The sequence below is a fragment of the Moschus berezovskii genome, chromosome 9 (genome assembly GCF_049115385.1).
Source record: "Moschus berezovskii isolate FMDL1 chromosome 9, NW_MosBer_1.0, whole genome shotgun sequence".
Classification (NCBI taxonomy): Eukaryota; Metazoa; Chordata; class Mammalia; order Artiodactyla; family Moschidae; genus Moschus; species Moschus berezovskii.
This window is the reverse complement of record NC_142468.1, coordinates 76573833-76590330: the sequence shown is the minus strand read 5'-3', so window position 1 is coordinate 76590330 and position 16498 is coordinate 76573833. Positions and strand designations below refer to the sequence as shown.

General features: G+C 38.9%; 1 protein-coding gene and 1 pseudogene across 1 annotated transcript; one reads left to right on the top strand and one right to left on the bottom strand.

The window, feature by feature from the left end:
* The first annotated feature begins 1918 nt into the window (after nt 1-1918).
* Nucleotides 1919-2851, top strand: LOC148776492 (olfactory receptor 4K14-like). Its single transcript, XM_088840309.1, has one exon. The coding sequence runs from the start codon at nt 1919-1921 to the stop codon at nt 2849-2851; it is 933 nt and encodes a 310-aa protein (XP_088696435.1).
* A 12377-nt stretch (nt 2852-15228) lies between these two features.
* On the bottom strand, nt 15229-16185 carry LOC148776491 (olfactory receptor 4Q2-like; annotated as a pseudogene).
* Nucleotides 16186-16498: the final 313 nt, after the last annotated feature.

The following is a 16498-nucleotide window of genomic DNA, read 5'->3' as shown; positions in this document are numbered from 1 at the left end:
AAGCAGTAATTTTTAAAAATGTGTGGAATCAGGGAAATTGTATAAATCTTAGATAAATTTATTTATTTTCTTTCATATTGGTTGGTTTCTATATACTTAATTAAGTGAGAATGGGAAACTCTGTTGGTGTTATATAGATATGATCTGAATGAGTGAGTGTGTGAAGGAGTAAATTAGTACAGAAGATATGTTTACTGAATATCATAGAGTTTTTGCACTTAAAATGGGTGTATTTTATAGTTGATCAATTGGAGTTAATAAATCAGGCCCCCCCAAAAAATCCAAATAGGCTTAACCCAAAGAGATACTAACTCTATTGCTCTTTGGGAAGCCATATCTTGAGTTGAATATTAATTTGAAAATAAGACATAATTTTTCTGAACCAGATCTTCTTTATCATTCAGTTAATCACAAGCATTATAACAAATTATACTATAAGGGCTTTTTTCATTTTTTGACAAAAACAGTTTTCTAAATGATAAAAGAAAAAATATATTCTCATTATAATTATAAAGCATAAAAAAACACAATTATAAAGAAGTGCATGAATAATAGTCTATATCCGTATTAACATGGTATCAGTCTATACTCTTTTATCTCTCTTTTCCATATATAGAATTTGCTGACTACAGCCCATTTTTATAGCCTTTTAAAATATCTTATAAGTGAACTCCACCAGATTTCTATCATTTGTATATTTGATAATTATGTTTTCTCCAAGTTTAGGAAAGAGTCCTGTGGCCTCAACTGAGGCTATTCTCCCTGATGGTACAAATTCATGCTTTACATTAAAATTGTATATAATTGGGCTACTATTTAGACCAAATTTTGCTCAAAGACAGTAACAGAAAATATGATAAATGCCATTCTATAACTCATATAAAGCACAATAATGTCACCACCCCCCAATTTACTAAACAGAATATACAATGGTTCACAATCTGGCAGGTTTCCTATATTTATATATCATCTCAAATATGTTTTTAACCAAATCATGCTTTTTAGCTTGGAAGAATATTTTTCCCTTTAATTTGCCTCGAAGGGATGAAATTTACCTCATCTTTTGGCTTCTGGTGAGAGATGTTGGTTGGTGCTTAGGTATATAGATATGGCCACCCATCAAATGTCTTTGCCAGATATTGTTTTGAGTTTGTGTAGGTAAATGCAAGGGGCTTACCTGGTAGCTCAGTGGGTAAAGAATCCATCTGCAATGAGGGAGACCTGGGTTCGATCCCTGGTTTGGGAAGATCCCCTGGAGGAGGGTGTGGCAACCCTCTCTAGTATTCTTGCCTGGAGAATCCCCATGGACAGAAGAGCTTGGCGGGCTGTAGGCCATAGAGTCACAAACAGTCCAACATGACTGAACAACTAAGCACAGCACAGGTAAATGGAAAACAGAGGAGAAAAGGGGAGACTTGACAATGTATATTCAATTGTCATTGATGGCATTATTTTAAATTAAGTTTTAATTCAAATTCTTAGGTCTGTTACTTAAAAATAGTTAAAAATAGTGACAGGTGGACAGACTATAATACTATTAAGAAAATCTTTATATTCTCAATCCTACAAGGATTTTTGGTTCACCTTCTATACATGATTGATTCTATATTTGCTCATGGTCAAAGGCTAGATAATGGAGAAAGAAATATTCCCACAACTCTCATCTATGCTGGAGTCTCCCAGAATGTCTAACTGCCCCTAAGGAAACACTGAAGTCTGAAAAAGGTGAATAAATATGTTGGTAGGCAATTGGTTTAAATCTTCTATATAGCATATTTTATGTTCTCTCTTACAACTTAAAAACTATATTTAGATCACACTTAATCGATCACTTTCATGTGCCTGGGAAATGATAGGCACTTTCACTTATATCTCTTTTCTTTGTGTAGATTCAGAACAAAATCTGAGATCAGTGATAATGGACCTGCAGAATTATTCCTCGGTATCAGAATTTGTGTTGCATGGACTCTGCACTTCACAGCATCTTCAAAAATTTTTCTTTGTATTCTTCTCTGAGATCTATGTGGTCACTGTTCTGGGCAACCTTATCATTGTGGTCACTGTAATATCTGACCCCCATTTACACTCGTCCCCTATGTACTTCCTGCTGGGGAATCTCTCTTTCCTGGACATATGGCTGGCCTCATTTGCCACTCCCAAGATGATCAGAGACTTCCTTAGTGATCAAAAGCTCATCTCCTTCAGAGGATGTATGGCTCAAATCTTCTTCTTGCACTTTGTTGGAGGGGCTGAGATGGTACTTCTTGTTACCATGGCCTATGACAGGTATGTGGCCATATGCAAGCCTTTGCATTACATGACAGTGATGAGCCGGCGGACTTGCGTGGGGCTGGTGTTGGTTTCATGGGTCATTGAATTTGTGCACTCCATCAGTCAGGTAACCTTTACTGTAAATTTACCTTACTGTGGCCCCAACGAGGTGGACAGCTTTTTCTGTGACCTTCCTCTTGTGATCAAGCTTGCCTGCCTGGACAATTCTGTCTTGGGTATACTTATGATCTTAGACAGTGGGTTGCTGTCCATGAGGTGTTTTCTTCTCCTCCTGATCTCCTACACTGTTATTCTCATCACTGTCCGACAGCGTGCAGCTGGTGGGGTATCCAAAGCACTCTCAACTTGCTCAGCACATATCATGGTAGTCACACTCTTCTTTGGGCCCTGCATTTTCATTTACGTGTGGCCTTTTAGTAGGTTCTCTGTGGACAAGCTCCTCTCTGTGTTTTACACCATTTTTACTCCACTCTTGAACCCTCTTATCTACACACTGAGAAAAAAGGAGATGAAAATATCTATGAAGAAACTGAGAAACCGACATGTGACTTTTCACTGAAGTCCAGCTTTCCAAAAAGTTATATGTTCTTATTCACTCAGAAGATATCTTTCTTTAATATAATTCTGATCAAATATTTCATTCTGACATGACATTGGTAAAATTTGTATTGTGTTACATTATAGAGAAATAGTTACTGATTTCAACAAAATATATACATAATTTTATGTGTGATATTTTATATATGCATATGTAATTGCTCATACAATATATGTTTACTCAGGGCTTCCCTAATGGCTTAGATGGTAAAGAATCTGCCTGCAGTGCAGGAGACACATATTCAATCGCTGGGCGAGAGCCTATGGAGAAGGGAATGGCTACCCACTCCAGTATTCTTGCCTGGAAAATACTGTGGACAGAGGAGCCTGGCAGGCTACAGTTCATGGGTTCACAGAGAACTGGACACAACGGAGCTACTAAGCAGGCATGCATGCGTATGTGTACTCAATTCCACACATCCTCCTTGGAATGAATTCCACATTCTTTAAGCCAGATTTCTCTTAACAATTTGTCTAACAAAATTGATTAAAAATGAATTTTTATTTCCTAATCATAGTCTAGTGGGGCTTCCCAGGTGGCACAGTGGAAAAGAATCTTCCTGCCAGTGCAGGAGATGCCAGAGTCATGGGTTTGATCCCTGGGTGGGAAAGAGCCCCTGGAGAAGGAAATGGCAACCCGCTCAAGTATTCTTGCCTGGGAAAATCCCATGGACAGAGGAGGCTAATGGGCTACAGTCCGTGGGGTTGCAAAGAGTCAAACATGACTGAGCATACACACACATATACACATACACACAATTATAGTCCAACACACAAGGGCTCTCGGTTCATAGCAGGAGATATTTGGCCCAGGGAAGGTAGCTTGAGAGTAAATAATACCATGTGAATCTTTGTCCTGGTTTTGAAACCCTGAGAGGAAAAATTGCTTCACAATTTCAGGATCATATTGCTTTAAAAAGCAAGATGGGGAGCACATGTACACCCGGGGTGGATTCATATCAATGTATGGCAAAACCAATGCAATATTATAAAGTATTTCAGTTCAGTTCAGTTCAGTCGCTCAGTCATGTCCGACTCTTTGTGACCCCATGAACCACAGCAAGCCAGGCCTCCCTGTCCATCACCAACTCCCGGAGTTCACTCAAACTCATGTCCACAGAGTCGGTGATGCCATCCAGCCATCTCATTCTCTGTCGTCCCCTTCTCCTCCCGCCCCCAACCTTTCCCAGCATCAGACTCTTTTCCAGTGAGTCAACTCGTCGCATGAGGTGGCCAGAGTACTGGAGTTTCAGCTTTAGCATCAGTCCTTCCAATGAACACCCAGGATTGATCTCTTTTAGAGTGGACTGGTTGGATCTTCTTGCAGTACAAGGGACTCTCAATTAAAATTTTTTTAAAACAGCATATTATTTTTTCTTTTGAACGTGTATTATATTTAAACTTTTTTTTCTTTTAATTTATTTTATTGGAGGCAAATTACCTTACATTAATATATTGGTTGGTTTTGCCATACATTGACATGAATCCGCCCCGGGTGTACATGTGCTCTCCCTCCCGAACCCCCCTCCCACCTCCCTCCTCCCCGTATCCTCCCTCCATGTCATTCCCGTGCACCAGCCCCAGGCATCCTGCATCATGCGTCGAACCTGGACTGGTCACTTATTTAAAAACAATGCATGTTGTTGGTATTGAATTATCAAAGTCAATTTTAACATGAGAAAATCAATATTTTATGGCCACATATTTCATGGTATAAATATAAACTTACTATATGATATACACTGGACTATTTAATTAATAAATCTTCACCTATAGTAGGTTTTTAATAAACATTGCATCTTACTGAGTTGATGCTGTCCCTTAAGGAGTCATCTATTAGGAAGCGTTTGTCAGAATAACACAGATTCAGATCTTATGCTGAATTTTGAATGTCTTTGGATCCTAAAAGACAATCATAAGCAAGAATTAAGTTTGATAGGAACTAAGTTAATGTTTAGAGGATTCAAGAAATTTTCTCATAAGTTTATTCGGAAACATCAAGCCAAAGGACAGAATTGGGTAATGCATGAGTTATTTGAGTAACTGGATGAAACTTCCAATAATTTTGGACATTGTTGTCAATCAGTAAAAGCATGCTCCTGGGTACTTTTATTTTCCCCTCTGACTATAATCCTACGCATGTGCCTAAACAATAAAAGAACATAGAAGGAAAACAGCTTCTTCCTTGGGATATTTTCTCTATAGCTATCTTGCTTGTTATTATGATAATACTGTGCTTCTACTTTATAAATTTGGACACAGTCAATTTTTATGACGACGCCCATATATGTGAACATTGTTGTTGCTCATTCGCCCAGCTGTGTCCAAGTCTGCGACCCCATGGGCTGCAGCACGCCGGGCCTTCTTGTTTCTCACCATCTCCTGGAGTTTGCCCAAGTTCATGTTCATTGCCTCGGTGAACACTGAAAAAGCTTAAAAGGAAATCAATATCTGTTTGGGGATTAATTTCCTTAGTTTTTATTGGTGTAATACAGATTTTTTGATTTCTAGATTTTGGACATAGCTCTTTTCATCATCAAAGATATAGCTAATACTATTCATAGATTTATTTACTCAGTTGACAAGTGTTTGTCAAGCACCTTCCATATTTAATGCACTGCACTAAGAATGAAGATAGAGTGTTTAAGAACACACATTTCCAGTTTAGTGGAATAAAGTTGGTTATGCACACAATCAAAGCATATTATTAAATTAAAGTTGTGATAGGAATAAACATGATATGCTCTGAGAGCAAATGAGAGGAAAACCTAGGGCAGTTTTGATATTCAGAAAATATTTCCCTTATTATTTCAGCTTTTCTATCTCCTAGGATTCTGGATTCTATTACTGCACACACATGTATGTGCACACACACATTTCATTTAGTTTAGCATGACTCAGTCACATAGTAAGTGCCCAAATATATGCTAAATCCTATGTTTCTTTTTATTAATAAAACTATCCAATGGCTATGTCCCATCTGTAATACTTGCTCAGCTCTCCATGTTGCTTATGCCAGATCCATGAAGACGGATGTGGACCATTGTATTATCAGTCTAGGTGGAGAAATCCCTGCATTTAAGCTGTCTGGACACAAACATGGATATTTGATGTGTTAGTAAAATTAGTGTGAAAGGAGTCATCCGTGTCTGTTTTCCACAGACTCTAAACTTTTGCAGGAAATTCACCACTGTCAATTCATAGGAAGTCATACCTTCCAAATAGAGGAACTTCTTTGCGTTTTGAGGAACTTCAAAACTTATTTTCCTATTCTGAGATAAGGTAAATTAAATACATAATACAGTGTTTCTCGAAGTATAACTGAAAGCTGCTTATACTAAAAAATCACCTGGAATGATTTTTAAATGCAAATAATATGTTCTTCTTTTGTTAACTGTAAACTGCCTCAGGTAATTGTAATTCACAACCATGATTGAGAACCACAGAACAATTGTTGACATTATCAATCTGCAGGAGTAGTTGCTATTAAGGTATGATTGGAAAGGTTTTCTTGTGAGAGAAATCTCTACTAATGGACCAGAAGGTGTTCTCAGAAGTATATCTCTGCAACCCAGAAAAATCCCTGACAGCAAAAAGCTGGACAATTGTAGGACTCAATGTTTTTCCTCTTAGGGACCATTGCTGTCCTTCGATGCCTGATGTCTAGGATTCTGAGAACTATTGTTTTGTGTATTTTATGTTAAGTTACTTTAGAAGGAAAAGTAAATCCAGTCATTATTCCATCTTAAGCACAAGCAGAGAGCACGGTCTGTGTGATTGATATAAATATTCTTTTCCTGAAAATAAAATGAGTGTAAGATTGTAGAGATGCTAGTAGAGGTGCTGGATGTCGAGCGTTTCATCATGAATATGCAGAAAGGGGAACTGCTGCTGCTGCTGCTGCTAAGTCGCTTCAGTCGTGTCCGAATCTGTGCGACCCCATAGACGGCAGCCACTAGGTTCCGCCGTCCCTGGGATTTCTCCAGGCAAGAACGCTGGAGTGGGTTGCCATTTCCTTCTCCAATGCATGAAAGTGAAAAGTGAAAGTGAATTGCCAATTCAGGGTCGATGCATGTTACAGGATGCTCGGGGCTGGTGTGCGGGGATGACCCAAAGGGAGGATAAGCGGAGGAGGGAGGTGGGAGGGGGCTTCAGGAAAGGGAACTCATGTACACCTGGGGCGGATTCATGTCAATGTATGGCAAAACCAACCAATATAATATTGTAAAATAATTAGCCTTTAATAAAAAAAAAAAAGAAAGTGAATTCGCTCAGTCGTGTCCGACTCTTATCGACTCCATGGCCTGCAGCCTACCAGGCTCCTCCGTCCATGGGATTTTCCAGGCAAGAGTACTGGAGTGAGGTGCCATTGCCTTCTCCGAGAAAGGGGAACAAGAAAGCTCAAAAGTAAATTCACAATTGTGTACAGTTATACCTGAAAGTATTGACTCTAAATAGTAGAGAGTGGCTCTCTTGCCAAATTCTGAAATATATCAACAGAATGATAATTTCTTTACATTCTATCAAGTGATATTTTGCATACATTAGGGTAATAATATATTTTTCTTCTTCAATCTGCTCAATATAATATTACACTGAGAAATTCTGTAAAGTTGAACCATCCTTGGTTAAATAATACCAGGATAAATTCTACTTGAAAAAGGAACACAAATACAGGCTTGAGTTTGTAAAAGTGTTATCTTTTTGAATCTGTTTGGGTTCAATCCCTGGGTTGAGAAGATCACTTGGAAAAACGAACAGCTACCCACTCCAGTATTCTGGCCTGGAGAATTCCATGAACAGAGGAGCCTGGCAGGCTACAGTCCATGGGGTCGCAAAGAGCCAGACATGACAGAGCGACTTTAACTTTCATAATAATTAGTAAGATTTGTTTATAATTTTATTTACTTTCTCTTTTTCATTTGGTATTGAATTTACAGAAGTTCTATAAAATAAGTTTGAGAACTTTTATTTTTCTGGAATACTTTTGCACAGGGGGAGAAATGTATTTTCCAGAAAATTTAGCAAAATCACCCATAAAGCTTTAACAGCCTGGCGTATTGGGAGAGGGATTAAGTGGGGGACAGTTATGCTACCGAAATTCAATTATTTTTGCCTCATTTTTATTTTGACCTTGCCAGATGTTTATTTTAATACTATTCAAATAAGTAAATTTTTATTATTTTTCCTTTTATAGATAAACATTTTTACTGAAGAATTGCATACATTTAGAGTGCTGGAGAAGACTCTTGAGAGTCCCTTGGACTGCAAGGAGATCCAACCAGTCCATTCTAAAGGAGATCAATCCTGGGTGTTCATTGGAAGGACTGATGCTAAAGCTGAAACTCCAATACTTTGGCCACCTCATGCGACGAGTTGACTCACTGGAAAAGACTCTGATGCTGGGAGAGATTGGGGACAGGAGGAGAAGGGGACGACAGAGAATGAGATGGCTGGATGGCATCACCGACTCGATGGACATGAGTTTGAGTGAACTCCGGGAGTTGGTGATGGACAGGGAGGCCTGGCGTGCTGTGATTCATGGGGTCGCAAAGAGTCGGACACGACTGAGCGACTGAACAGAACTGAACTGAGAGGAGTATACAAATAATTATCACATAGTCCAACAAAATTTCACAAAATGAACACACAGATTGAGGAACATAGCATCAGAAGGTCCCTCACTCCCCCTTCCATTCTCCACCCACTCAGGATAACTACAGTCTTGACTTTTAATGGATACATTATTTTTTCTTTTCTTGAGCTTATAGAATGAAATCATAGAGTATGCACTTGTGCTAAAATTATGTCATTGTAAAAGGCAATTTTGTCTCTTTGTTTCCAACATTTATGGCTTTTAGTTTCTTTTCCTTGTCATATTGCCTAGATAGGACATCTAGCAGCATATTATTTAAATGGTAATATTGGGATTCTGGCACACTTCATATCTCATGGGAAAGCTTTTTAAAAATTCACATGCTGATGTTTTCAGTAGATATTTATTGATATCCTATCTAAGATTAAGGCGTTTCCTACTATTTTTGAATGAGTTATGAATTTCATCCAGTACCCTTTCCATAATTATGAATTGAATATATAACTATTTTATTTTATATTTAATCTTTTTACTTTTGATGCTTTGAAAGTGAAAGTGAAGTCGCTCAGTCGTGTCTGATTCTTTGCGACCCCATGGACTGTAGCCTACCAGACTCTTCCTTCCATGGTATTCTCCAGGCAAGAGTACTGGAGTGGGTTGCTGTTTCCTTCTCCAGGAGATCTCCCCAACCCAGTGATCGAACCCAGGTCTCCCGCATTGCAGGCAGACGCTTTACCATCTGAGCCACCAGGAACGCTCTTTGATGCCTTACACGTAGTATATTTTTATACTTTTAATTACATTTTCAATTTTTGTATTGTCAGTGTATAGAAATGCAATGGACTTTTTAAAACTTCTTATTTTAAAATACAGATATGCAGGTATTGCAAAAATGGTGGTGTGGTCGTGACAGGAGAAGCAGTAAAAGTCATCAAATAGTAGTATTAGGGATGTTTTATTGGGGTAGTTGCTTTCTTGAGAATTCTAGAGAGCTTTATTTGTACTTCTGTTTAAACAGACATTCTCACTTATCCTGTAGAATTTATAGTTATATCTGTTTTTTTATATTTTATATTTTCTAAGAATACTGATTTTATGTACTTTTTATCTTCTCCTCCTATAACAAAATGTTGAACCATTTTTTAAATTCCTAAGTATCACTTTTTCCCATATATTATTGATTAGTGGAAAATGTCTAGGAACAAGAGAGATTCTCTCTTAATCTCTAGAGAAAAATAAACTGTATTATGTCTTTATGATGAATTGCCTCAATCCTGCTGAATTTTAACCCTTAGCTATCTCCTCTGTTAGTAATACTGTTATTAAGCAATAAAAACTAAAAGACTGACAAATAATTCAACTATAGTCATTTATAGTCATTATAAATAGTCACTTTTCTATACATGAAGTCACATCTTTCTAGTTATTTGTATTATGAATCAGGTTTCCTAATTATCTGCTCAGTATTGAGGTGTCTATCTGGTCTTCACTGACAACAAGTGGTGTATCTATAAATGTTTTTATATCTATTTTAGGAACTAAAGCAATTTTGATCAGTTCTTGCTCTGTCATATCTCAAAATGTTTCCTATGTCTCAGTGAAAAATTTGCAAATTCTCTTTCCAAGTATGGGGAAAAAAACCTCAGCTTTGAAATATCTCTTCCCCAAATCATTCAACATATTTTTATTGAGTCTTAATTCATGTTATTTTGGACATTTAAATTAAAAAAAATTTTTTTTATTGGAGGCAAATTACTTTACATTAATATATTGGTTGGTTTTGCCATACATTGACATGAATCTGCCCCGGGTGTATATGTGTTCCCCCTCTTGAACCCCCCCACCTCCCTCTTCCCCATATCCTCCCTCCAGGTCATCCCCGTGCACCAGCCCCAAGCATCCTGTATCATACATCGAACCTGGACTGGTGATTCATTTCACATATGATAATATACATGCTACAATACCATTCTCTCAAATCATCCCACCTTCACCCTCTCCCACAGAGTCCCCAAGACTGTTCTATACACCTCTGTCTCTTTTGCTGTCTCGTATACAGGGTTAAGGTTACCATCTTTCTAAATTCCATATATATGCGTTCGTATACTGTATTGATGTTTTTCTTTCAGGCTGACTTCATTCTGTATAATAGGCTCCAATTTCATCCACCTCATTAGAACTGACTCAAATGCATTCTTTTTGATGGCTGAAAAATACTCCATTGTATATATGTACCAAAGCTTTCTTATCCATTCATCTGCAGATGGACATCCAGGTTGCTTCCATGTCCTGGCTATTATAAACAGTGCTGCAATGAACATTAGAGTACATTTGTCTCTTTCAATTCTGGTTTCCTCGGTGTGTACGCCCAGGAGTGCGATTGCTGGATCATATGGCAGTTCTATTTCCAGTTTTTTGAGGAATCTCCACACTGTTCTCCATAGTGGCTGTACTAGTTTGCATTCCCACCAACAGTGTAAGAGGGTTCCCTTTTCTCCACACCCTCTCCAGCATTTATTTTGGACATTTTAAAAATTAGGTGTTGGGAATATGTAGGGCCTCCCTGGTGGCTCAGCAGTATATTCCACCTGTAATGCAAGAGACGTGGTTTCAATCCCTGGGTCGGGAGATTCCTTGGAGAAGGATATGGCAACCTACTCCAATATTCTTGCCTGGAAAATTCAATGCCAGAGGAGCCTGGAGGGGTATAGTTCATGGGGTCAAAAAAGAGTCAGATATGACTTGGCAACTAAACAATAATAACAAGTGCTAAGAGAACACTTTAGTGGAGGTTCAAACACTGGCTTGGAGTTTTGCTGCATCTATTCTTCACATTCACCAGCTCTGGCTACATGTGAGTCTTCATCTGTCATAGGAAAGAGCTAAATCTGACTCTGACTCGGAAATGTAGAGATAATAAAGACAAAACCTAAGTATCCAATGAATTAACCAAATATTCTTGGCTTCTGTCTCTGTCACCCAAATTAGTTGCTGCAATGGCTTCTATAATAAACTGACATAAAAACCCTAAAAAGTGGAGGCTTCATTTGTATTTCACATTTGTGTCTAGTTTGTTCTAAACTTGAATGTCATTTTAATTTTCCTATCTTCGCTTATAAACAAAAAACAAACCTATGAATTAGTTTTAATATAACTTTAAGGATAAGTTTTCATTCCAATTCCAAAGAAAACCAATGCCAAAGAATGCTCAAACTACCGCACAGTTGCACTCATCTCACACGCTAGTAAACTCATGCTCAAAATTCTCCAAGCCAGGCTTCAGCAATATGTGAACCATGAACTTCCAGATATTCAAGCAGGTTTTAGAAAAGGCAGAGGATCCAGAGATCAACTTGCCAAAATCCACTGGATAATGGAAAAAACAAGAGAGTTCCAGAAAAACATCTATTTCTGCTTCATTGACTTTGCCAAAGCCTTTGACTGTGTGGATCACAATAAACTGTGGAACATTCTGAAAGAGATGGGAATACCAGACTAGCTGACCTGCCTCTTGAGAAACCTGTATGCAGGTCAGGAAGCAACAGTCAGAACTGGACATGGAACAACAGACTGGTTAAAAATAGGAAAAGGAGTACGTCAAGGCTGTATATTGTCACCCTGCTTATTTAACTTATATGCAGAGTACATGATGAGGAATGCTGGTCTGAAAGAAGCACAAGCTGGAATCTAGACTGGCGGGAGAAATATCAATAACCTCAGACATGCAAATGACACCACTCTTATGGCAGAAAGTGAAGAGGAATTAAAAAACATCTTGATGAAAGTGAAAGAGGAGAGTGAAAAAGTTGGCTTAAAGCTCAACATTCAGGAAACTAAGATCATGGCATCTGGTCCCATCACTTCATGGGAAATAGATGGGGAAACAGTGGAAACAGTGGCTGACTTTATTTTGGGGGGGTCCAAAATCACTGTGGATGCTGATTGCAGCCATGAAATTAAAAGATGCATATTCCTTGGAAGGAAAGTTATGACCAACCTATTCAGTTCAGTTCAGTCAGTCGCTCAGTCGTGTCCGACTCTCCGCGACCCCATGAATCACAGCACGCCAGGCCTCAATGTCCATCACCAACTCCCGGAGTTCACTCAAATTCATGTCCACAGAGTCGGTGATGCCATCCAGCCATCTCATTCTCTGTCGTCCCCTTCTCCTCCCGCCCCCAATCTTTCCCAGCATCAGAGTCTTTTCCAGTGAGTCAACTCGTCGCATGAGGTGGCCAAAGTATTGGAGTTTCAGTTTTAGAATCAGTCCTTCCAATGAACACCCAGGATTGATCTCCTTTAGAATGGACTGGTTGGATCTCCTTGAAGTCCAAGGGATTCTCAAGAGTCTTCTCCAACACCACAGTTCAAAAGCATCAATTCTTCGGCAATCAGCTTTCTTCACAGTCCAACTCTCACATCCATACATGACCACGGGAAAAACCATAGCTTTGACTAGACGGACCTTTGTTGGCAAAGTAATGTCTCTGCTTTTTAATATGCTATCTAGGTTGGTCATAACTTTCCTTCCAAGGAGTGTCTTTTAATTTCCTGGCTGCAATCAGCATCTGCAGTGATTTTGGAGCCCAAAAAAATAAAGTCTGACATTATTTCCACTGTTTTCCCATCTATTTCCCATGAAGTGATGGGAGCAGATGCCATGATCTTTGTTTTCTGAATGTTGAGCTTCAAGCCAAACTTTTCACTCTCCTCTTTCACTTTCATCAAGAGGCTTTTGAGTTCCTCTTCACTTTCTGCCATAAGGGTGGTGTCATCTGCATATCTGAGGTTATTGATATTTCCAGCTTGTGCTTCTTCCAGCCCAGCGTTCCTCATGATGTACTCTGCATATAACTTAAATAAGCAAGGTGACAATATATAGCCTTGACGTACTCCTTTTCCTATTTTTAACCAGTCTGTTGTTCCATGTCCAGTTCTGACTGTTGCTTCCTGACCTGCATACAGGTTTCTCAAGAGGCAGGTCAGGTGGTCTGGGATTCCCATCTCTTTCAGAATGTTCCACAGTTTATTGTGATCCACACATTCAAAGGCTTTGGCATAGTCAATGAAGCAGAAATAGATGTTTTTCTGGAATTCTCTTGCTTTCTCCATGATTCAGCAAATGTTGGCAATTTGATCTCTGGTGCCTCTGCCTTTTCTAAAACCTGCTTGAACATCTGGGAGTTCACGGTTCACATATTGGTGAAGCCTGGCTTGTAGAATTTTGAGCATGACTTTACTAGCGTGCGAGATGAGTGACCAACCTAGATAGCATATTAAAAAGCAGAGACATTACTTTGTCAACAAAGGTCCGTCTAGTCAAGGCTATGGTTTTTCCAGTGGCCATGTATGGATGTGAGAGTTGGACTCTGAAGGAAGCTGAGCGCCGAATAATTGATGCTTTTGAACTGTGGTGCTGGAGAAGACTCTTGAGAATCCCTTGGACTGCAAGGAGATCCAACCAGTCCATACTAAAGGAGATCAGTCCTGGGTGTTCATTGGAAAGACTGATGCTAAAGCTGAAACTCCAACTTTGGCCACCTCATGCAACAATTTGACTCACTGGAAAAGACTCTGGTGCTGGGAGGGATTGGGGGCTGGAGGAGAACGGGACTACAGAGAATGAGATGGCTGGATGACACCACTGACTCGATGGATGTGAGTTTGAGTGAACTCCGGGAGTTGGTGATGGGCAGGAAGGCCTGGCGTGCTGTGATTCATGGAGTCTCAAAGAGTCAGACACGACTGAGTGACTGAACTGAACTGAACTGAATGTATTGATGAAAATAGTGACAGTAATATAAACTGTGCCCAATTGATGAAGTTGGAAATGTTGTGACATTTCTGTACGCTTTCTAGCATTCTCTTCAAACCAGTTACAGTAGGTTACACTGTTGTTTCATTAAGGCAAATCAACAAATTTAGAATTTCACCATCTGTATCCCTTGAAAAAGTATCAACTTCAATGAGTAAATAATAGTGAAACCCTGTTATGAACCAGGGTGAATCTGCATTCATATCTGTCATCATTTTTAGCTCTCACAAAGAACTGGAAAATAGACATCAATTTATACATGCTACAGATAGGGACCTTATTTGATTTGTAATTCAGAGAAGGGTATTTGAACCCACACTATGAGGCAATTGCTGTCTCATTTCCACTGCTAGATGGTAATTAATAATGTGGTGAAGTGATGAAGCAGACTAACATATCTGACTAGTTTGTTGTTATGCAGTCATATAAATCTGATTCACTTTGACTCATCTTACTGATATTCCTTTTTTTGGGAGAGTAAGAAGCCTGTATAAATTCATTACTTAATTTGTTGCAGACTTTTAGTTGGAGTAAGTTAAAACTGAGACCAAGACAAAACCTGTAGCAAGGTGGAGAAGAAACTGATGAGAATTTGGAAAGGGTAGATTGTACCTGTATATAATAGCAAACTGAATATACAAAATGTATAGAATAAAATTTGATTAGATAAGTAGATAGAATGGAAAAGCCTGAATTGATCGGAAACAGAGACCAGATTTTCTTTAGGGAAGAAAAAGAAGCAGAAAACAGAACAATTCATTATGAAAGGAGTTTTACTGGGTTTAATTTTGTTATAAAGCCATTAATAGGAGTATTATGATTTAATGGAAGATAACGAAACAACTAAGCTACCATCTCCTAACACATTCTTGCCAAAGTAATTATTCTCACCCAAGATTCTTTGCTTGCAAAAACTCACTTCATCTTCTTATGTCTCTTGCTTTTTCCAAGTAAGTCCACTCCTATGCCACAGCTTTCGCATGGCTGACTTGACCTCTTTGTTCCTAAGTGTGTAGATGAGGGGGTTCAGCATGGGAGTAATAACACTGTAGAGTACAGACACCATCTTGTCCACAGAAAAAGTGGAGAATGGACGAGCATAGATGAAAATACAGGGTCCAAAAAAGAGTGTTACCACCATGAGGTGAGAGCCACAGGTTGAGAGTGCCTTTTGCCTTCCTTCTTTGGAGCGAATCTTGACTAGGATAGTGGCATAGGAAGAAACCAGCACTACAAAGGAGCTGGTAGAAATCAACCCACTGTTAGATACCATTAGCAATTCAATGACAAAAGTGTCTGCACAGGCAAGTTTGATGACAGGGGGAACATCACAAAAGAAATTGTCCACCTGATTTGGCCCACAAAAGGGTAGACAGACAGTGAGAATTGTCTGGACAGTAGAGTGCACAAATCCTCCCATCCAGGAGGCAGCTACCAACACACAGCATAATCCTCGACTCATGATAGTGGTATAGTGCAGGGGGCGACAAATTGCAACATAGCGATCCTAGGCCATCACTGTGAGCAGGAACATCTCTGCTGCCCCTACAACATGCAGGAAGAAGAGCCGCACAATGCATTGGTCATAGGGAATGAGCTTTTCATCATCAAGAAAGTCGGCCAGAAGCTTAGGGGTAGTTACTGTTGAATAACATAGATTGAGGAAAGAGAGGTTGCCAAGAAGGAAATACATGGGTGACGAATTCAGATGGTTATCATAGACTACTGTGACCATGATAAGGACATTTCCTACCCAAGTGGACACATAGAAGAGAAGAAATAGTACAAATAGCCCTGTTTCAATAGATTGTGTCTGTGAGAAGCCTGCCAGGATAAATTCTCTCACTACCTTTGTTTGGTTTTCATCCATTTGATCTGGTTTCACCTGGATCAAAAAATTAAACAATGGGGCATTAGTAATGTTAAAAATTGATAAGATATTTCACATAAAATGTAAGAACCTTATTTCAAAAGTGAGCTTTTTCTCTAGGATGCATCTTGATTGGTTAGCTGGAAGAAATTATTTTTTCTTAGATGATATGAATACATATTTCCCAACAACTCTAGCTTTGAGATACTGATGAAACAGCCAATATTTTTTGAAGTCACCAGTACTGGACTTTTAGCTGCAACTTGATGCATCTCTATCTTCCATCAGTCAGCATTTTCCTTCCCCTATTTTACATTGTCTCAAGGCA